The sequence below is a fragment of the Pistacia vera genome, unplaced genomic scaffold (assembly GCF_008641045.1).
Source record: "Pistacia vera cultivar Batoury unplaced genomic scaffold, PisVer_v2 Contig432, whole genome shotgun sequence".
NCBI classification, from domain to species: domain Eukaryota; kingdom Viridiplantae; phylum Streptophyta; class Magnoliopsida; order Sapindales; family Anacardiaceae; genus Pistacia; species Pistacia vera.
This window is the reverse complement of record NW_022196260.1, coordinates 1,248,399-1,271,040: the sequence shown is the minus strand read 5'-3', so window position 1 is coordinate 1,271,040 and position 22,642 is coordinate 1,248,399. Positions and strand designations below refer to the sequence as shown.

At 34.4% G+C, this 22,642-nt stretch overlaps 3 protein-coding genes across 4 annotated transcripts; 1 reads left to right on the top strand and 2 right to left on the bottom strand.

Annotated features, from left to right (window-relative positions):
• The first annotated feature begins 2,264 nt into the window (after positions 1-2,264).
• On the top strand, positions 2,265-4,980 carry LOC116143780 (tetratricopeptide repeat protein 1). The gene is made up of 5 exons (XM_031429237.1): positions 2,265-2,545; positions 2,623-2,811; positions 3,927-4,053; positions 4,208-4,321; positions 4,817-4,980. The coding sequence occupies exons 1-5, from the start codon at positions 2,330-2,332 to the stop codon at positions 4,930-4,932; spliced, it is 762 nt and encodes a 253-aa protein (XP_031285097.1). The 5' UTR covers positions 2,265-2,329; the 3' UTR covers positions 4,933-4,980.
• Positions 4,981-6,087: 1,107 nt separating this feature from the next.
• LOC116143712 (putative clathrin assembly protein At5g35200) lies at positions 6,088-10,430 on the bottom strand. Its single transcript, XM_031429149.1, has 15 exons — positions 10,335-10,430; positions 10,078-10,147; positions 9,804-9,901; positions 9,047-9,185; positions 8,849-8,949; positions 8,445-8,528; positions 8,305-8,355; positions 8,150-8,215; positions 7,994-8,059; positions 7,835-7,915; positions 7,652-7,729; positions 7,116-7,373; positions 6,948-7,023; positions 6,724-6,839; positions 6,088-6,426 (listed from the first exon to the last, which is right to left on the bottom strand). Exons 1-15 carry the CDS (start codon positions 10,428-10,430, stop codon positions 6,088-6,090), a joined length of 1,719 nt encoding a protein of 572 aa, XP_031285009.1.
• A 2,575-nt stretch (positions 10,431-13,005) lies between these two features.
• LOC116143775 (AFG1-like ATPase) lies at positions 13,006-17,962 on the bottom strand. 2 transcript variants are annotated; one of them, XM_031429229.1, is made up of 15 exons: positions 17,831-17,962; positions 17,421-17,715; positions 16,862-16,941; positions 16,467-16,567; positions 16,212-16,334; positions 15,951-16,020; positions 15,452-15,538; positions 15,287-15,352; positions 15,070-15,162; positions 14,880-14,936; positions 14,632-14,760; positions 14,451-14,541; positions 14,021-14,109; positions 13,571-13,764; positions 13,006-13,381 (listed from the first exon to the last, which is right to left on the bottom strand). In XM_031429229.1, the coding sequence occupies exons 2-15, from the start codon at positions 17,647-17,649 to the stop codon at positions 13,273-13,275; spliced, it is 1,518 nt and encodes a 505-aa protein (XP_031285089.1). In that variant the 5' UTR covers positions 17,650-17,715; positions 17,831-17,962; the 3' UTR covers positions 13,006-13,272. The 2 variants fall into 2 exon arrangements, with proteins under 2 accessions (XP_031285089.1, XP_031285090.1); XM_031429230.1 differs by lacking the exon at positions 13,006-13,381 and having other exon boundaries at positions 13,627-13,764; positions 13,992-14,109.
• Positions 17,963-22,642: the final 4,680 nt, after the last annotated feature.

Below are 22,642 nucleotides of genomic sequence, written 5' to 3'. Positions count from 1 at the left end.
TATTGAAAATAAAATTTTCAAATACTTTGGATAATGCAAGTAGTAATGATAGGATGGAGGATATCTTGAGGAACCAACTTTGTGTGCAGAATGCTTTGTTATGTAAAGGTGAATTTTTCCATGTGCGATGTTCTGCACATATCTTGAATCTTATGTTCAAGAGGGTTAAGAGCTGTAGTGTTGCTTTGAATAAGATTCGAGATAGTGTGAAATATATTAAAGCAACTGAGGCTAGGAGAATCAAGTTTGGAGAACTGCTGTACAAATGGGAGTGAAAAGCTCAATGGGGTTGAGATTGGATGTTTCACTAGATGGAATTCGACATTTTTAATGCTTGATACAGCGTTAAATTTCGTCCGTGTTTGTGGCTTTGTCAACAATGATCCTAGTTATAAATTTTGTCCATAAATGAAGAATGGGATAGGGGGGAGAGGATATGCAAGTTCTTGGAACCATTTATGATATTACGACTTTATTTCAGGTTCTAAATATCCTACAGCAAACTTGTACTTGAAATGTGTGTGGGAAATTCAATGCGTTTAATTGAAGAGAGTACGAGGGAGGATGAAGTTGTTAAGAGCATGGCAAAACAAATGATCCCAAAATTTACAAAATATGGGATTCTTATAGTTTTGTGTTGACGATTGCAACTATTCTTGACCCACGCTCAAGTTTCAGTTTGTGGAGTACGCTTTCAACAAAGTTTATGATTCAAATACTGCGTATGAAGTTGGAGATGTTAAGAATAACTTGCAAAAGCTTTTTCAAGCTTACGAGGCTAAATGTTGAAAGAAGTTCTGCCTCACCTTCAGTTGTTTCTCTGCGAGTAGTTCTACTTCTAGTAGGCGGGTAGATCCTTCTTCTGTAAGTCACTAACTTTTTAGTTTTATATCTTATGAAAATAAAGTATTGTTTATTGTTTAATTTTAACTTTTGACCATTAACTGTTTAAATGATGTAGGATTTTGACAGCTAGAGAGTGTTTTCATTTCCACTAAGAAATCCGAGTTAGATCTTTATTTGGAAGAGATGAGGTTTGATCGCGTCAAATATCAGAATTTGGATATCCTCGATCATTGGAAGAATAATCGTGATCGTTATCCGGTACTTACCATGAGGCTCGTGATATCATGGCAATACCAATAACATCCGTTGCCTCAGAGTCCGTTTTTTGTATTGGTAGTAAAGTGCTCAACAAATATCGAAGCTCACTTCGACCAAAAAATGCAGAATCTTTGATATGCACTCGAACTTGGCTATATGGATATGAGTTTGAAGGTAACATGTTAACAATATATTTCGTATATTTATTATTACATTTATTAATATTGTAGTTGATCATGTTTTTGTAGATAATGAGGTGAAAGATGATTCGGATGATGATCTGATGTGCCATTGACTGATCTCGAGACCGTGGAATCAAGAGACTCTATCACGCCACTGTGGAATGAACATTGCTGTCTTAGAAATTTTGTTGAATATTGGATTATGTATTGTTTATTTTAATTGGTATTTATAGTTATTGACTTATTGGTTTGTTTATGTGTAATTGTGTATTAGTGATTTTGTATTGTTTGTTTTGGTTGGTATTTGTAGTTTGTGTTATATGTTATTGTTTGTTATGTGTTATTTTTTTTTGGTTCATATTTGTTTATATTCTTAATTGAATTGAATTAGAGTAGTTGATTTAGGGGGTGTAAATGTAAAAAATTAAAACTGCAGGATTTTGGGGGTGTAATGTCATAATTGAAAACTGTTAGGGGTGAAACTGTCAAAACCGAAAGCTGGAGAGAGAAAAAACGGTCCACCCGTACGTATAGGGTAGGGCACGGGTCCAAAATACTGGACCCGTATATATCCCCCCGTTTTGGACCCGTACCCGTTTTACCCGTACCTGTTTACCCGGCCCGTACCCACCCGGCCCACCACCCGTTTTGCCAGGTCTACTAGGGACCCTTTTAACCCTTTTAGTATCAGGAATTACCTTTACCCCCTACAGTTACCCAACAGTTTTTTTTTCAGATATTAATCTATTATACAAATAATTTACATTTCCCCAAAATAAATATATAAATTACTTTGTAAACAAGAAATCGGTTTCATAATATTGCAGGAATGACCGCTATTATAAGTTTTTAATTTAAAAAATTAGATATAGGTTCCCCGAGAAGGCGAGAACATGCTATAAAAATTAAAAAGACGTTTCTGGAAGTTCAAAAAAGAGTTTAGTTTAATTTCCATTTTTGAAGCCTTTCTCCTTCTTTTTCTTTTTCTTCTAAGCATAGATAGACAGAGCCTGCCCTAAATCCAGCTTCAGTTTCTGTTGAAAATGGTGTTGATTGAACAAGATTCAGAACCTCAACAAAACCACTCTAAAGACACTATCGTAAACCCTCCAAACACATCATCCTCCGATTCAACTACCAATGATCACGGCGACGCCGCCGCCTCTGATGGATTCGAGACGGCGAGCGAACGTGACGTTAGTGACAACGAGACCGACGATGCTCAAGGTCTTGTAAACGACAGCGCATTGAAACAGCAGGTCAGTTTAGGTTTTTCATTTTGTTTGATTGAAATTTCTTGATTTTTAATGAATGAATGGATGGATGAATGATTTAGAAAGCGGTAACTGAGGCAAATGAGGCGAAAGTAGAAGGGAATAAACTTTTCGTAGAAGCGAAGTATGAAGAGGCGTTATTGCAATACGAAGTCGCTTTAAATGTGGCTGAATCGGCATCGGTGCCGGAAGAGTTGAATGAATTGCGTTCAATATGTCACTCAAATCGTGCCGTTTGTTTTTTGAAACTTGTAAGTGATTCTTAGAAACTTTTAATGGTGCAAGTTAAATTTTTGGAACAATGTGCACTGTTTGATAGAATATCACACTTGTTAATATGTTTAATTTTCTGAATGTTAATGCAAAGTGTTATCATTTGTGAAGATTTAGAATAGGTGAGTTATTGGGTGGTAATTAAAGTCTAGTGTAGAAGTTAGAATCTTGGTTGGTGAGCATGTTGAGATGACGCTAGAGATTAAACCGTAGGTGGGTCGTGTTTTTTATTTATTTATTTATTTTTTTGGCTTATTGAATGAGGTTAAAAGGAGGTTTCAGCTCTTAAATGTGTTTCAGGCAGGTTCTTTGTGAGTGGATTTGGTGGTTTTCTTTGTTTTACTGAATTTCTTTACTCCTTTGTTGATATGTAGTGGTATAGAAGATTAAATCTGTGGATTAGCATACAAAAGTAAAGCTTGAGACTAGAGGACTATTTTGTACAGATTTTGCAATGTGGAGCAGTTTGACTTCCAAATATTGTTGGGGAAGGAAATTAACATGGTATAAGCTGGCTGGTTGTGAGAACTGCTAAAGTAGAGATAGATTTTAGTATTTGAATCTTGTGCCTACAACATTCAAGCTACTGTGCTGTTCAAGTTTTCATGATTATTAGAGTTGTCAGAGTAAACAAAGGATAGTTAATGGTTAGAATACAGTTTCTGGTGTTGAGGTAGCTTCTTGATTCTTGGTAGTTTTGCACTTAAAAGAAATTAGATAGAAAAATTACTGAAAGTATGATGTATTTGTTATGCATGCATTCCCCTGTATCTCTGCTTGTCTGTGTGGTCTATTCTGCATGCCTGTTTTGCATGATTCAATCTGACAGGTTTCATGTTTCGCTGGTTTCGTAAATTGTTTTTTTATAGTAGTGCTTTTCACAAAATATTTGGTGACTATCAAGTGCTTGGACAGGAGTTCAAGTTCTAATGGGAAGATTTAGATATGTTGAGTTAGGGGAGTTTAATGGATATAATTCCCTTAAAGTTTGAATTCAGCTACTTTTTGCTTTTTCTTTCTCTTATTTTCTCTGTTTTATATAAAAGGTCCCTGTAGACTCCCTAACTGTGCATTGACACTAATATATTGTCAGGGAAAATATGAGAACACTATCAAGGAATGCACAAAAGCATTGGAACTAAATCCTACATATATGAAAGCTCTGGTGAGAAGAGCAGAGGCTCATGAAAAGCTCGAACACTTTGAAGAGGCTATTGCTGGTAAGCTAGGATTTGATGATTATTATAGGTTGATAATTTGTGATCGGTTTCCTTTTCTTTCTATCCTGGATCTTTTAGGGTTGGAGTTTCTGTAACTGTTTTCGTAATTGATGTTTATTTCCTTTTCGATATTTCTTCATTTTTACAATCTCAGATTTGAAAAAGATCTTGGAACTGGATCCAGCGAACAACCAAGCAGGGAAAACCATTATGCGCTTGGAGCCACTGGCTGCTGAAAAACGAGAAAAGATGAAGGAGGAGATGATTGGTAAGCTGAATGAGTGATTTTCTTGTTTGATACAGTATGGTCTTTTGTCATGTTGATGGAAATCTTGTTGGATAGCTGCATTTAAACTTCAATCTTGTCATGTTGTGTGAGTGAAAAGCCAACAATGTTGGTGAACAAATTTTTGTTTCCTGTTATCAGTGACTAATACATATGCATGAATGAATGACTTTTGGTTTTAAAAAGAAAAATTAAAAAAGCTATGGTGATTGTCTGGTCTTTAGATGAATCTAAGAGATCATTTATATTGCATAGGCTTCAGACTTGTAGTGCTACCATAAGTACCCATGGAGGTCAACCAACAGGTTACTTTGTCTTTGGGGAGGATTAATCACTGTTAATCTGTTATTATGACAAGCCAGACTTTTTATTGACGAAGTTTTAGAATAGGAGTGTGGACAGTTTTTACTCATGCTTCTGTCAACCTACTTCGTTAGTCCTCTTGCTCTTAATATGAAATTGTTTCTTTGCGAGCAGGAAAACTGAAAGAAATGGGCAACTCCATTCTGGGCCGGTTTGGAATGAGTGTCGACAACTTCAAAGCTGTTCAAGATCCAAACACTGGTTCCTATTCTGTACAATTCCAACGGTAGCTAGTTTGTTTCTGATATATCCCTATTTTCTTTATTGGAAGATAAGAATGCTACCAGTCTACAGAATGGTACAAGATACAATCCGGGGCCATTGTTTTATATTACAGGATTTGATGATCACAAGATGTTAAACAGTTATTGTTCATGTGATCTTAGAGATTTGAAGTGGCTTTTTTTTTTTTTTTCGAAGTTCTCTTGTAAATTGACAATCTATATATTTCTTGCTTGTGTTCCACTCTAGTATATAAACAGCTTTATTTGACAAGTTTATTGCCTATATAAATATAATAAGACGACTCTCCTGGAGTGTGAGATTTTGATTGTAAAAATGGCTTCATCAGTGTGACAAATGATGGAAAAAGCGGGGGCAATACTGACAAAATACAATGTTTGGGTACTTGATCAGTTGATTGTGATAAATGTGCGGTTGCCCTTTTCCCTTTATTGAGCCTGCTTGCTTGTTTCTGGGCATCTGTGACTTTTTGAGCTTGTGTGCTCCTTTTCAGGCGTCTGTGCCTTTGTTTGAGCCTGCATGCTTCTTTTGCTTCCGAGCCTGTTGCTCTCTTGCTAAGGCGTTTATGACTGTGTTTTGTTTGCTTTTTGGGCTTTTTGGTTCAGCTGATTGTGTTACTTTGTATCCGTTTTCTTTTGATATAAAACTTACTTACCCAAAAAAAAAAAAAAAAAATGTAGTTTCATCCAAATAGAAAGATTGATAAGTATCAAGTGACTCAAAGATTTTGAAACTATTAAATTTGTTTTTAAAATTATAATAGAATCTGAACTATTATATTTGCCTTTAAAATTATAATAGGATCTCTTTATAGTTATAATGATTCAATCTAACTAATTTTGTTGTTATGAAGAGGTTATAATTTAATAAATGTGTAGTTATAAAAATTAATGTTTTGATTTAGTTATCTTTAGTGTCAGTCAAACACTCGTAAAACAGCTTCGTCCCAAAGCAGGCTTAAGAAATGAGTATTGCTAGACCTTTGTGTTTAGCAATACGTTCTAGCCAGGGGTGCAAAAGAAAGAAAAAAGCCTGAGACAAGGTTCAATTCTACATATACAACTTCACTTAAAACTATTACTCCTTCAAAGTCTACTCCCTGGAACTTTAAACACTAATCAAAGTTTCCTGTACTGTGACTTCTAAATCAAACCAGAGAAGGGATTCTGAGGAGTCTGGGACGGCAAACTCTGATCGAGAAACGGATTCCTGCTTGGGTTTGTTTCGCTAGGGCCAGTTAATAGTAGCTGTTGTTGTTGCTGTCTTATGAAACTTTGTTGTTGTTGAAGCATATCTGCCATTTGCACAATTGTTGGGGGTGCAATGCTGCTGGAGGCATAGAATGGATCTTGAATGCAGCTAGCAGACTCGAAAGGATTCGAAGGCACCGCCCCCATGTTGTGTGTCACATTTGGATTCGCTCTGCTTGCCATTGCTTGATCGTATAGACTATCCAGCGTTAATTTATCTAGTCCACCAGCCTGCATTTTAAGTTGTGTGATTAGATATGATCCCCATGTTATTGTGTTTCAGTTTGCATAAACTTATAGAATCTGCTCGCGACCATTTGGATTTTCGTGCTTATTATATGTCTAATAAAGCCTATGAGCACCAACTTCCATCCAATTCGAACAGGATTTCAGAAAGATGCAATGTTTACCTGGAAAAATAAGTGTAACAATGACACATGCAGTATGGCACTCAGAATGACAATTCTGAGTGCCAAAGGATTAACAGAATGATTATGAAACAATGCATCCATGTGACATAGAACTAACCAATTTACTCTCTGCAACTGCAGCTCCATTAGAGCTTGGTGCTGTAACAAGTGCAAGCTCCCAACCTAGAGTTTGGCAGGCCTCATTGAAGTCATTTCCAGAATTCGTCGGGTATCCTGCAAGCATACATAGAAGAAGAACCATCAATGTATTTTTCCAAAAGGATCACCTAATGATTACTTCAGAGAAACGATAAAGAGCTGATCCGAAGTAAAACAATTCACCGGATGGGATAATCGCCAGCGCGAGGGAGTTCTTCTCCTCCAATTGAGATGCTTCTGAGTTTAGCTGATCCAAGCCCTTAAAGAATAATAATATTGGCAAGTCAAGAAAGCAGAACATAGAACAATATCCTATTGATAAATAGTGATTTAACTCAAGACATTACTCACCAAAAGGTCAAAAATCTGATGCGTGGCTGCAACCTCACTCTGGCCGCTCCTCGGTTCAGGGGTGGTCGTGGATTCGTCTTTAACATCAAGATCTAGTAGATCAGCTCCACCTTGGTCACTCCTTGGTTCAGGTGTCACAGATTGGTCTGCTTCTTCTTTAACATTTGTATCTTGCTTATCGCTTAACAAATCACTTTCAGGAGCAGCAGCAACTACTTTCGGAGCTTCTATAGCAGGAACACCCTGATAACCACTAATCTGATTATAATTTTAGACATTAACATATCCAAGAGAACAAGCATAAATTAAACTTTCTCTAGTTTTTAGGAGTCGAAAAATTTCACTATTTTGCAGTAAAAAAACTATCAGATTTTAGTTATTTGTGACTCAATAATTCATTATAACCCGGTTTGAAACTCGAGCAGTCATTCTAAACTTAACAATAATCACCTAAAATTTTACTTCTATGTTCAAGATCAGAAAACTGTATATAATCTAACGGTAATCCTAAAAACAAAAGTGTTGAGACATCATACTGCTGTACTTTGTAACGCTAAAGAATGAGGAGCCTGCTGCACGTAATCTGCCATGGCAGCCAAAAAAGATGGAGGGGGCTGCAGCGTAATTGTCAAACAAGTTAATACAAGCTACTAAGAGATCAATTGACAAGCACAAACAGAGGTATGAGCTAAAAAAATATGTCGAAAGGTTCCATATACCTGTTCAATTTTAACGTAATTCTGCCCCCTCCCAAAACCAAGCCCCCTGCAGATCTCAAACAACTCGTTCAAGCTGTCTGCCTGCAGCAACATTCAAGTTTTTATAAAAATAATCAAACTTTCAAGTAGAATATGCATGTGTAACATGATATATTACACCTGAGCCCCTGACTTGCGATAAATTTCGAGCGCTCTAATGGCATCGTGGCGCTGCATCTCAAAATACTGCAACAAAAGAAAAGTCATTTCCCCTCAATTTCCATTTTGACAGATTGGAAGAACTCAAACTCCCACCAGAACACAGCCAAGGCTCACCTTGTCGACTAAATTGAGAATGCCATCAGTAATTGTAACATAAAGCTTGATACTCTCACTTACAACCTAAAAGAGGCAGAGCATAAGTAAAGTGAAGGGACTGATTGAAACCGAATGGCATCCAGTAACATTATTGAGCTATAGATTATCCTTACAATTGAAAGGGCATAATGAATCAAACCATTGTACATAGCTGCTCCCTCTGGCTGCACAAATAATAGACAGTATAAGAAATTATGTTGAACGTTTAATCGGGAAAGAAAGAGGAAAGTGGCATAATACTATTCATGAATACCTTGCAACCAAGAAGGCGAAAGAGAAGCTGTTGCAGGAAAGGTAACTGTTCCAGTAAGTCGGCGGTCTGCAGTCCCTTAGTTTTCTGTTGAACAAAGCATCATAAAGAAACAAAATGATCTTTCCAGGCTGCTAATATGAAGAACTAAATGCACAACACCATCAAGTATGTAAACTCTCATTCTGCCTCCCTTGTCAGACGTCCTCATTTTTCTAAAATCCGAATTTAGATCTCTCGCTAGCAAACTCCAAAAGTAATTCTTTTTCGAGGGTTCAAGTTCGGATTTTAGGTCTGCACTTGAGAATTTTTGTATAAACTCTTATACACATAATTAAAGAGAAATTACCCATATATTCATTGAAACATAGCAAAGAGGTAAAAGAGTTGAATTACAAACTGCATACCAAGATGCTTTTCTCGACATCATATTTCAATAAGCGAAAACATTCCACTCGCTCTTCAAGATACAAGGCGTATGTACGGACCCAGGCTGAATAATCCCATGCTTCACACCAAGAACATTGTTTATGGTCAGTGCATAATACCAGAAACCTTAAAAATAAATAAATAAGAGAAGCTAATTAAGAGAGAAAATGGAGTACCAACTGGACTTGATTCATCCCTGAAATGAGAGAGATTCAACATAAGACTTCTCCGGCTAAAATTTATCAGTTCTTGACAAAATGTAAGATCAACTTCCCTCAAAGCACGGTGCACAACTATCAAAGTCTTTAATGCAACCTGAGCATAAACAGTATGATGAAACTGATTGAAATTTAACTGAACATTAAGGAATCATATAGTACAAAAGAAAATCCGAATTTCAAACAGGAATATGAACCACCAATCACCATTAGGAATAACGAACTTGCAAAATAGATTTTGTTTTTCCCGACTTTGCTTCACCTTAATTGTTATACTCCAAGAAGTAGAAGTTATGTCTTGGTCCGAGTGGGATATTATTTCTCTTTTGCATATCCATTGAGTTTATAGAAAATTTAAACATCTTGGAGACAAATCAAGAGCTAGGAATTCATCAAACAAACCCCACTTTTATGTACCTCAGGAGTCCATTGATGAAAAAGGGCCTAATTAAGTTAAGCTTAACCTCAATTCTTATAGCGAGAAATTAAAGTGCCTAAAATTTCTAGAGAGTTATACATTTGGGTAATGGTAATACCATTCACTATTTCTTGAAGCTCAATCTTTCCCCACATAAAAGGGAGACTAAAATTCCTGAATCTTAAGTATATAGAAGTATTCATCCCATATTGAATCATATTCAAGAAATGCTAAAAATATCAATTTTGCAAAGCAATGCAGGAAAGGGGTAAATCAGCAAGGTGATCAAGAACATACCATCCAACAACGAGTTTTAGCAAGACGCCTGGAAAGACCTTGAATGCAGTAAGCTACATCAGGTCGAGGTCGTGAAGCTGAAACTGCATCAAAAATAGCTGAAAAATAAAAATAAAAATTGTATTACTCATTTTTCCAAATTAAAGTACAATTTCTAGGACTGCTAAATTTTTAATCGAAATTTCAATAACGCAATATAAATCAAGATTAAAAGCCAAAAATCAAAGAACTTTATGAGATTAGTGGTGCAAAACAGTTGGAAATTAACTCTTACTCTTGATATGTTTCTCTTTGGGCAATGCTTCATCATGGTTCGTGGCCTTAACAATTGCAAGATCCACCTCCTAGAGAACAACATGAACATCACTTTTAAGCACAAACGAACAAATAATGTATCCATTAAATAAAAGCAATTTCATCTCTAGTACGAACGTCTGTATACTTTCTTACAAAAATTCAATCAAATTTTCTCATATTAGAATTTTAAGAAAATATAATAAATAAACTAAGTTCTGGAAGTAAAAATATTACCTTATTATCACTGTTTAAACTCACCAATCCAACTTTTGTGGAATCCTTCAAAGCCCCAATAGCTTTTCTCAGGCTTTGCTGACTGCTAGCAGCCATTCTATTTCATAAAAACAAAAATATCCCTTATAATCCCAAATAAATTATACTGAACAAACCATTTCACATCAATAATTTAGTAATAATCCAACACCAACGTGTTAATTTCCTTTCTCCAATGAAATAAAACTCTACTATGCCACATCATAACTTAAATCTACTTAATCTTCTTCATAATCGAGATCAAAATACTAATTATCGAATAACTGACATGAACTAAATCAAATTCTTAATTTTACTTGAAAAAGAAATATAGATACATTTCTTCCCGTGCATATATTTTTGTTCATTGGCACGCATTTGCCCCTTTTTTTTCTTGTTAAATCAGTAAAATTAACTGGATAATTTAAAACTCAGAAGAATGTCTGTGAACTTAAAGCCCTACCAAAAAAAAAAAAAAAAAAATTGAAGTAATTGAAAAAACCATTAGTCAGGAGAATGAAAGATAATGTACATGAATATTACAAAGAAAGAATTGAACAAGCTTCATGAAACCCTAAAACTATTCACGTAAAGTGCTAATATAATCAATCATAACATGCAATAATAATTCTCAATGACAGTAATAACATGAACATGCATGCGTATATTTAATGTATTCATACATGAATGTATACGTATATGCGTTTATACCGTAATAAATACGTACATGTGATCACCGGCGGGAGCTGGCGGAGAAGGGAGATGACCGGAGAAGGAGAATGTGAAGGTTTTGTTGACGAGCTTCATAAGATTCAATCTATTGGTACGTGTTTTCAGGGGTGTTTTATCTACGTGTTTACAGGTGACATACATGTCATTTTGCACTCAGCTGTCATTTTATCATTTCTCCATATTGTTTTATCCAAATTTTGTTTTGAAAACTTTATTATAGTTTATAGTTCAATATTTAATTGGTTTGAAGAAATATTCCCAAGATCCAAGAGGTATGTAAATTTTTGCTCTACCCTTTTATTTGCAAAAATTACACTTACCACCTCTCCTGCCAGTTTAATAATGGTAAAAAAAAAAAAGATGGCTATGTGTTACGATTTTAAAGACATTCACAGTGAAAGTTGAGTGCAGCATTGTTAACAGTAAATACATGAATTGATCCTCTTACCCTGTTTTGATTGCTTTCTTACCCATGCATATTGCATAGTTGCTTTTGACAATTAGTTAACAGATTTAAGGGAGGGTTAGTGATATTTTCTGAAATTTAAGGGCAAGTCATTACCTTTCCATATTTTGGAGGTCTTGGTAACTTTCAGAAAACCTTAAGGGAGTCAAACAATAACACAGTTTAAATTAATTTCTTCGTAATTTTACATAGAATTGAACCAACTTCTCTGTTTAAATCAGTTCTTTTAATTTTATTTTTTTGATTTAATTAATAAAAAAAATCAGATTGTTGATTTCATAATTTTTTTTTAATTAAAAGTACAGAAATTACACTAACTATCAAAAGAAATAAATCTAACTGTATATTTCGTTCTAAAACTACCCATATTTGCGGTAATTAATTTTCTTAATTGAATGGTTAGTTGGTTAATCTAACATTACCTTAAAAATACTATATAATATACATATATTTTGCTAAGAAAAAATTGAAATTTTAAATATTAATTTTTCATCAATTTTCAACATATTTTTCCACTGTGTTTTCTTTTTGATGTGTTGATTTTTTTGTCAGAATTATAACAAATGTTAAAGTTGACATCTATTTTTAAAATTTAATACTTTAAAATTTTTAATTGTGACAGTAGTTTTTAATGGAGCAAAACAACCCCACCTTAAGTTTTAGACGCTTAAATAAACCGCAAGAGAGTATTAAGTATAACAATAATGGGGGATTTATGTTATTTTTGAAACTGTAAAGAAATTTTTGCAATTCAATTAAACGTCGAGTAGGCTGAGATCACTGAGACGTTAACCTCAAATAATTATCGTTAATCTGCCTCAAACAATCATTATTTAGAGCCAAAAAAAAAAAATATATCCCATTATTTGTTCAACAAAGAAATATTGTATCCAACTTCTGGTAAATTTAATACTTCATTGTCCTGTGTTTGTTTTAATATTTATATCCTATCTTTTTTTTATCTATATCAAAATTATTTGTTTCATTATTCTCAAAATCCATTTATTTATTCACTATTTTAAACCCCTTGTTTGTTTATTCAGCTAAACATCCCCTACAATAAACATTAAAAATTAACAAAACACATTCACACACCCAGATCTTTTGCCACATCTAGTCGTAAAAACAGCCAAGATGATGACCATGTACCAAATCTAGTCTTTTCGGCCAGATCTATCATGGATCTGGCCAGAAAATGTCATATTGACGCACGACCGATTAAATCCAACCAATCTTGCACCATTACGATGACTTTCGACCACCCTCCAACAGTGATAGCCGATTACCGATATTTAATAAGTAGATGAGATTATTTTTGTTAATTTTCAATATTTTATTGTAAAGGATGTTTAGCTAAATTAACAAACCTAAAAGATGTTTTGTTAATTTTTAAATCCTACCTTATTATAACAATCCAACTCAGCTTTTTCAAAAATAATAAAACAAACACAACCGTAAGTACAAAACTCTGGTATGAGGTATCTATTGCACAACATTATTTAATGAAAATTTGGGTTACAGTCGAATAATTTAGAATAATATTTAACTTTACAAATGTTAAATTACATTTTATTCGACTGATAATCAGATTTACCGAAACCTATGTGTATATTTTCTTGGCACCCAGCTGAGCCAAAACCCATGAAATGTTTAGAGTTTAATGTTTAGCGTTCTGCAGTAAAAAATGATTTTGTGGGTTTTAAACATGCCGGATCCTTTTGATCATGCTTGCATTGAGTCAGCATTGCCAACTTGATGTGAGAGATTTTGCTTCTCGGCTAACATGGTCGCGTGATGCTCCAAGTATTCTCTGCTATTCATCTCCGTTAATCTGCGGTGATATTGGTTTCATAGTCAGTGGTTACAGCGGAGAATAGTAACCATATCGAAATTGATCACTCCCACACCAGAAAATATGGAGAACCAGAGTACCATCGACAAACGTTTTACTCTAACAAAGTTTTGAAAAAGTTCTTGCTAAATCACAGGCAAAAAATTTGCACAATGAGAAGAAATGTACCTGCTAATGGTGCGGTCTTTTGCAAATCCCAATTCATTGTCAACGCAAAGATCTGACTCATCGGTTCTCCTAGATCTTGAGGCGGTTCTAGGTGCAATGTGCTGGGCGTCAGCAATTGTCACTATCTTGCTGAAAAGTTGTACAGGACTACCCTCGGCTGTACACATCAATCGGCCCTTGTTCTCATACATTACCTGAAACCACCAGAATAAACTGTAAAAAAGCATTTTCATGACAAGAAAAACACAAATAGACTACTCCTAATTTTGCATAGAACAAACTCATCAGAGAGGCTCAAGTTGGTAGATAATTGTATCATATTCCACAGGCCTGTGGTCGTCCAGCGGAAGAAAATTACAGTACCCAATGAAAAGCGTTCATTTATATTTCGAGTGTAAATATTTGAAGATTTAAAAACAACCAGATCAATAAGAAGAAATGGGAACATACATCAACCAAAGTGACAAACCGGTATGCCGTTGTCCTATTGTGGAGTCCAAATATTGGGACACCTTCCAAAGCTAGGGTATGAAAATTCTCTGCAAGAAGAAAAGAAACAAACCTGTATAAGAATTTGTCACCGAGATGAAAAGATGACAAGGGAAAATAGTTTAAGATATTGCATCAAAGGACACTAGAGACATATAGCATGCAAAAAGAAAGCGAAACCCACAATCAGGACAGCTCCTATCTAGCAACCACAACTTGGCAGATTTTCAGAAGTGTCATGAAAAACTTAAAATTGAAGTATGCAGAAATTATGTTTATAATGTACTATGTCAAACTCAACACATCAACAGAGCCAGCCATATCACATCTTGTAATGTATGGACAAACAAATCCTATTACAGAAACCACGATCCAGCCAGAGATCGCTTACTGAACAATCCAAAGTAGTCTGCAGCTCCGAGAGGTCTATCACACAGTTCATCAAATTTGAAATATGCACATCCATTAGCACCCAACGGAACCTAACAGCATTGGAACCAAGAAAAGGCTTAAATAAGATCTAAAGTAATCTGGAGTTCACATTCTGTGCTGAAGCACTCGCTAGAACACACCTGCAATGTCCTTCCCATTACAACCTCAACCTCTTGTGGACAAGCTTCATGTTCACCGATCAATTCCTTAAATTTTTTCTTAAGAAGGTCTGACGAATCTTTGCCAATGAAGTAGAAACCTTGCTCAGCCTGCAGTTCAAAGACGAACACAAAGCAATTAGAAACTGTAACATAATAATACAAATGATCAGAGAGAAAACCAAAAATGAAGTTCTCCTGAATCATGAAAGAGAGAATTGTAATCATACCGATGTCAGTTTCCTATAATCTACTGACGAGCCAATTTCATGGACAACACATCTTTCCTACAATAACACAACTTTCCAAGTTTGTCAATGTCATAAAGTATAACAGAATTATAAGTATTCTAAGGTTCATGGGGATCAACCATATATACAGAAGATCCAATTTACATGATATAGTGTCCAACAAATGTACCTTCAAGGCAGCAATGAAGGGTAAAAAAAGATCCCTCTGTAATCCATTTTCGTAGAGATTGTCCGGAGCACGGTTTGAAGTGGCAACTAGTATCTACACTTGCCTCCCAACATATGGGTCAAAATATAACTCACGTCAGTTTCCAGCTAAAATCAATAGCCTCATACAGTATAGGGTAAGAACATTAAATAGATTTCACAGATTATATATCACATACAACACCATTACTGAACAAATGTCCAAAAAGACGATTCAATATCAATGCATCCGCAACATCAGTAACCTATGAAAGACCACAAAAAAATAAAAAAATCAACACAAACACTTATGCCATAACTTCTTTTTCTTTTCAGGTAGAATAATGGTGTTATAACTAATATACCATAAACTCATCTAGACATAATAAAATGGCCTCATCTGATATCTCCCCTGCAACAACTTCAAGTGGATCTGACACACCCATGTGCTTCTGCAAAAATTTGGCAATCAACTAGGTCAAGTTCCAAGGGAAATCAAGAAGTATAGGATGCAACTTATTGATGAGGGTATAATAACTGAAATATATTTATTGATTTTTTTGGAGCCACAACTAAGAGAATAAGCTTTATTGAACATCAATGGAAAAATTAGAGAAGACTGAATAGCAAAAGGTACCCCCCACAGTTCTTAAATAAGAAAATCTAGAGCCAGTTCTAGAGATAAGAATAACTGGCTGAAAAGCCAATTATCATCCAAGGAATTATACATTCAAATGCAAAATTCAACTCTATGAAACAGAGTGTAATTCAGGCAAACAAAAATGATTCTTACTTGATAATAACCGCCATTCAACAAATTAATATAAATCTGCATTAAAATAAATTACTACTCCGGTCTCTTACTTGCAAGCAGCTATGGACATTCAACATGAAGTCATGAAAATGAATCCTCTTCTTCCTCCAATTGCAGGGCCTGAGGAAATAAACATTGGCTATCAGCTGGGCCAATGTTAATATTGATGAGACCAAAACTATCACAAACTTCTATAATCCCATATACTATTTCCACATTTCACTTATATCTAAATTGAGTTTTTTCCTCAATTAGTCTGAATGGCAGAGTAATGTATCAAAATCACAGAAAAAATAGAGCATTAAACCTACAGTTGATGATAGAACAAGTCCATCAACATTGTCTTCCCAGTGCCAACTCCTCCGTAAAGATATAATCCTTTGACAGGTGAGTCCGAAGATTGTGGCATTAAGCGACTCCATAGCCACCGACTCCTGAAGACAAACAGATCGGTGACCAAATAGAAAAGTGTACTGTGAACTCAAAATTCATAAATATTTGAACATTCCTAGTCAAATTAAAACAGGAAAAAGCTGAATCTAACAAGTGGGAAACGGAATATTCACCTTCCAGTCTTCTCAGAAGATGCATAGCGATCTAACTTGCAGGCATCAGCTGATTCAACAAGCTCATCGTATAGTCTCTGAAGTTCTCTTAAGGTTCCTATCTGCAAAAATCACTATCAGAACATCTTCCAACAAGTCTAACCTAGCAATTTCCGTAAACAACTAAGTACACTGTCCAACCCCTTTAACACAAATCATGTAACATACAGAGCAATTCTGTTTGTGTGGCTGAATTGCACAAACTCCAAACATCTTTATTGGTCAAGAAATCTAATATTCCAATATCAAATCATGGAAAATTCTAAATAAAGAAAATAAATATTCAGGCAAAAAACCCTCTTATCATTATCCATTAATCGTGAAACACGGCGTAGATGAAGTTGAATATGCTATACCTGGCAAGTATCACCATCTACGAGCTCACCAGCCGCAATTCTTCTTTCATACTCCACAAGAGGCCCTGCTATATTCACCTCTGCATACAAACCAGCAAAACACAGAAAGTAACAAAATTTAATTCGCTTTCAACATCAATAATTAGAAAGGCAGGTTTAAAAGTGCTTTTGCCAGTCCGAATGTTCTTTCTTCATGCTCAATTTTTCTACATTCACAACGTCAGGGTTCTTACGCAATTGCTTTGGGCACTCCAAAAAACGTTTTTCTCTACCTAAATTTGTCAGATTCCATTAAAAATACTTTCCGGGGTAACCAAAAACACTTCTTCCGTAGAATATGCTTCTCTCAAAAACAGTAACCCGGATCCAAAGCAATCAGTCACCATGGAAAAGCACTTCCCAAAAAAGTACTTCCCAGATCCTAATCAAGTAGTCAACATGCAAAAGCACTTCCGACAGAAGCGCTTCTCACAAAAACACTTCTCACAAAAACACTTCCTAGAAAAGCACTTCATAAAATTAAAACAAAACAAACACAATAGGAGAATGAAAAAACGACCTGAAACGGTTTCTTTAGCAGTAGTTTCTGTAGACAAAGCTCTTGAAACCATGAACGAGTTTGGCCGTACAATTCCATTGATTTTTTCCACATTACTAAAAACACTATACCCAAAGCCATGAAAATGATTATGATTATTGTCAATCAAGCACTTGGGTATCCTCAAAAGACGATTTTGACCTCGTAGAACTGATCGAAAGTGGTGAACAGATCCCACTATTCCCCTCATCTTTCCCCCAAAACGCCACAAAACCCGTCGCTTCAATCAAGATTAAAACAACAGCCCCGCAACAAGCTTCGGAGAATTATTTGAAACAGAGATAAAATCATGAATAAAAAAACAGAGTATTAGTAAACAGAGAAATTGGAATAAACAAAAAAGAACAGAAAAAAGAAAAGCCAAAACGCACCGGATTGGCCGATTGAAGAGAGTTGAGAAAAGAAGCAATGGGGGAGAAATTGGATTGAAATGGAGAGAATAGGGAAGAAAGGAGGCGAAGCGTGAGTTTCTCAAGACTCAAATAAATTTGGAGGATACTGACATGCTGTACACGTCAGCTTTTGTCGTTTTGACTTGAAAAATTGTTTTATAACTTTGACACGTGATTATGACTCACGACTCACCTAATCTTAATAAATGGAGTTTATTATATGATTTTACAATTTAATCCCTAAAGTTTGAGCTAAGCTAAGCATCCAGTCTGGTATAACATTTTAGTCCCTTAAGGGTATTTTTTGTCTTATTGACAATATAACACGGACCAAAACGTTACTAACAACGACAAAAATATTACTAAAAAATTAATAAGAATTATACAGTTTTAGCTTTTTTACCAAAATTTGAGATCAATTCTTTTATTAATTTTATTGGTCAATAAGTCATCGTTAAATTACACAAGAAAAATAAATAGTGGCACTAAGATTTAATTTAATGGTGATTAATACGTGAATGCCTCCTCTATTGGCAACAGAACAGAATCAAGCTCAAGACCTCGAGTAATATATCCAAGAATAACTATAAGAGATTAGTTTGGTGGTCAATGATGTGTGCTCATTTCTTTGACTTTTTAGGTTCAAATCTTGAGACTACTTACATTAACATATAATTGTGTTTTACTCAGTTTATTAGGTTTGTAGGATATTCAATAGACCTCAGAGATTAGTTAAAGTATACATAAACTGACTTAGACACACCAATTACCCAAAAAAAAACACCTAAAAATCTTTACCGCCTCATCTAACCATTCAATAGTGGTTTATTATTTATTTATATCTAAGAGTAATACTACAGTTATCGAAGGTTGTGTACCGAATTTGTACACCGAATGACATGGTAAAATCCTGACTGTTGATTAATATTACCTGATAATGAATTAACGGTCAGGATTTTATTACGTCATTCGGTGCACAGATTCAGTGTGCAACTTTTGATGGCTCTATCATTTTCCTATATCTAAATAGAATAATATCATGATCAGAAAAAACTTTACCAATGGATTCTAACCATTAATAGAGAATGAAACTTATCTACAACATCATATAGAATCTTCAATTTTGTTCAAGATCAAATCACATAAAAAGTTTGAAAATGATATTAAATCTGATTTTATAAATAATTACAAAATATATCGTCTCTCATACTTTGTAAATTAAATCTTTTTTTTTTTATTTATATATATATAGATCCCGTGTCCTCTTGAGGTCAATCATTCTACACCATCAAGTCGTAAATCCGTTCTAATATTAATTATAAATAATATTTTTTGAATAAATAATATTTATTCTATTGAATTCGGACGTGGAAATTATACTCAAAACTATATTGAGAAATAGAAAGTACTAAAGGACATTAAAAGAAATATTCCTCCGGCTCTTTAAGGGGAAAGGTGTGGAAATTATTTGTGGGGATTCCATTCCCAAATAAAAGCCCAATCCTATGAACCCATCGCCACAAAAAGCGACTGGGGTCCACAAGTCTATGTTTACTTTGCAACGTGGCTGACGTGTGAGAATGGACAGACAGACGTGACGATTGATTGGGACATAATCAACGGTGGAAAATGCGTCTGTGAGCATTAAATATGACAGTACCAGATCCCATACCCCAAGTAGCAAGCATCTTGGACATTTGGGCTGGCTGTTTGGTTATGGGGATTTGTTTTCACTTCGCTTGAATCATCGTCCTGTCTTTGTGCTTCGTGGCTGTGGGTCTTTTTCCCTTGATACAGTTGTAAGTTTCTGAGTGAATAAAGTTTTAGATAGGATAAACATACCATTTCCCTTATCCATTTTAATAATATCATATTATCTAATAGATTTTATGAACTAATAAAAGAAAGAATTCTTCCCACTTATAATCTTAGTACACATTTTAAGACCATTAACAAATAAAAAAGTTATGAGAAAAAATGTGCTTTTTTTATTTATAAAATATTATAAAAACACACGTTAAGACAATCTTAAAAAAAAAATGAAATACATCTTTCACACTTTAATAAAAAAAATTATAATTTGTTGGATTTTTGTATATTTGAGTTTAACTTCAAATAATATTAGATGCAAATAGTCATGTTATTTATTAGAGAATTCATGTTTTTTTTTTTTTTTTTTTTTTTTAAATTAGGCTAAAACCACAGACTCCCTTCAAATATGTTCTAATTATGAAAAATCTTAATATATTCTATAATTATTAGAAACTCCCTTATAAAATATAAATGAAAAAAACCTAAGACTTGTTTGATAACTAGAAATTTCACAACGTGGTTTGTGATTTTCACTTTAAAAAAAAAAAAAAAATATATCTTTTTTTAAATAAAAAATTAAGTAATTTGAATCAACATTAGCAAATGGGTATAATAGTATTTTCTAAATATAGATAATGAGTTCTTAGATATGGCCATCTTCAACCTAAGTGTTGATTTCCATGAAGGCGATTTGATTGGTAAAGACAAGACCTTCACTAAGGTCATGCATAAGAATTTGTATTGAAAGTCTCTTAACAAATTATCTTGGACTTTGGTTATGTTGTTTTCCATTCATTGATAATACTAATTCGATTAATTGGTGTGACACAACCTTCACAAAGATCATATTTATCCTCCATGTCTAGGATATTTCAACCATTTTGATGTAACATGTCGAGCTCCAAATCATGTTTCAGAGTGATTAAAGAAGAAGGTTCCTACATATAGAATATAGTCGATATAAAAGTAGATTCATTATACTTTAGAAAATCATAATCACTTTCTTCTGAATTAGTCATAGTGATAAATGCCATAAAAAAAGAACTTCGCAGCATAATGATATGGACAGAAAACAACAGTTGTGAACACAAGACCAAACTTCAATTCCTAGGGTCAAGAAGTGGAAATTGAAGGAGGCTTTATCTTGGAGCCGTGAGGAAGAGTTTTGTTGAAGGTTGATGGAGTAACGTGGTACCGAAGCAAAGTTAGAGGAGGCTGAGGGTACTTGGACGACAAGAAAGCTTTGTCAGTCGGGGAGAAGATGGTGAATGTGGTGGTGTTGGAAACTGAGTGGGGTGGGATTAGAGAGGGAAGAGTCATCTGTAGGGTTAGCGCCATGGAGTTGTAGCCTTTATCGGAGATACAAGTGGAGATTTTTCGGATGTCGATTTTGGGTTCTTGGGTTGCATGGAGCTGAGAGAGAGCTGAGAGAGAGAGGAGGAGGAGGAGGAGGAAGGAGGAGAAGTTGATGGTTTTGGAAGCCATGAATTGAAGAAGAGAATATCAGAAGAAATTGGAGGCAAATTAATGGGGGAATAATGAAAATCTAGTGCGTTATTTATAGAGAGAATTATTAGTTTAAAGTTAATATCGACTAGGATTCCTAGTTTAAGTTAATGTTAATTATGTAAGGATAATTAGTTTGTAATAATTGAGACGGTTTCCTAAATTAATTCGGTGAAGGATTCCTGAAGCCAATCGTTAACTAAATGTAGTTTCCTATTTCCTTGTCACTTTGTCAGTGATTAAAGATAAAAAGGGGGTGATATTGTAAGTTTTTGAAACAAGAGGGGTGCCAACAATAGTTACATTTACTGTAATAATGCTTGTCATGCATGGGGAAATAATTTCGGAAATGGGAAACACTGAACTCAGAATATAAAATCATTAGAAAAATTACCAGGTAATATGATACACGATAAGCCCTAGTTAATTTACATTGAAACAAATACCTTCTTCAAGTCTGCATCGTCTGTTTAGTTCCCGGCAACTAAAAGACAAAAGCCCATTAACATTATTGGGTGATCATGTAATTATGATATTAAAATTATTGGATATGGAAGTTGAAATTGGTTTATTTTTTCATCACTTCCTTGATTTTTAAGTTCAAGATAACTAATGACTAATCCCCCGAGTGTTGAAACTGACAGCCGAATAAAAGCGCCCCAATAGCTGTCTCTATTTCTGTTTAAAGCCGCTCAAACTTAGGATCTCATAGAACCTCCTTGCCCCTATTAGTGTTTAGGACAACTCAAATTCAGGATCTCATGGAACCTCTTTACCTCTATTAGTGTTTAGGGTGATTCGAACTTAAAATCTTATTGAACCTCTTTTTGTCTTTTTATCATCAGACCAGCCAATGGTGGTTGATATAGAAGTTGATATAAGTTAATTTTTGTGTCATATATTTAGGTTAGATGACCTAATTATTTTATTAAATTAATCGCTTTAGTTAAAAATAATGTTAAAAATACAAAGTAAACATCTAAACTTTAGAATTTGATGTGACATTTTATTTATCAATATCTTACCTTAATATAATACTTTCGCGTCCATAACCGATACATTAATCAAAATACATAATTATGATCCAAATTTTATAAAAATAATCATACTATTTATTTATTTATCATTAAAATACAATTTTAATTATAGCCATGATATTCCAAATTTTTCTTATTACAAAAGAACCCATAAACAAGGAATCAAAGAACTTTCCAGCATGCCATATTGATCAATTAATATTTAATAATCATATAATTAATAATTAATTAANAGCATCTTGGACATTTGGGCTGGCTGTTTGGTTATGGGGATTTGTTTTCACTTCGTTTGAATCATCGTCCTGTCTTTGTGCTTCGTGGCTGTGGGTCTTTTTCCCTTGATACAGTTGTAAGTTTCTGAGTGAATAAAGTTTTAGATAGGATAAACATACCATTTCCCTTATCCGTTTTAATAATATCATATTATCTAATAGAT

Bases quoted from the DNA above. Each gene is read 5' to 3' on its own strand.
- LOC116143775 (XM_031429229.1), bottom strand. From the start codon at position 17,649: ATGAGGGGAATAGTGGGATCTGTTCACCACTTTCGATCAGTTCTACGA. The intron at 16,021-16,211 runs GTAGGTTTAATG...TTATTTCCTCAG, and splicing joins GACTTGTTCTATCATCAACT to GCCCTGCAATTGGAGGAAGA. The intron at 14,761-14,879 runs GTATGATTACAA...TTTGAACTGCAG, and splicing joins ATTATAGGAAACTGACATCG to GCTGAGCAAGGTTTCTACTT.
- LOC116143712 (XM_031429149.1), bottom strand. From the start codon at position 10,430: ATGGCTGCTAGCAGTCAGCAAAGCCTGAGAAAAGCTATTGGGGCTTTG. The intron at 8,216-8,304 runs GTAAGGATAATC...TGCCTCTTTTAG, and splicing joins TTCATTATGCCCTTTCAATT to GTTGTAAGTGAGAGTATCAA. The intron at 8,060-8,149 runs GTGAGCCTTGGC...CTTTTGTTGCAG, and splicing joins TTCTCAATTTAGTCGACAAG to TATTTTGAGATGCAGCGCCA.
- LOC116143780 (XM_031429237.1), top strand. From the start codon at position 2,330: ATGGTGTTGATTGAACAAGATTCAGAACCTCAACAAAACCACTCTAAA. The intron at 2,812-3,926 runs GTAAGTGATTCT...ATATATTGTCAG, and splicing joins CCGTTTGTTTTTTGAAACTT to GGAAAATATGAGAACACTAT. The intron at 4,054-4,207 runs GTAAGCTAGGAT...TTACAATCTCAG, and splicing joins CTTTGAAGAGGCTATTGCTG to ATTTGAAAAAGATCTTGGAA.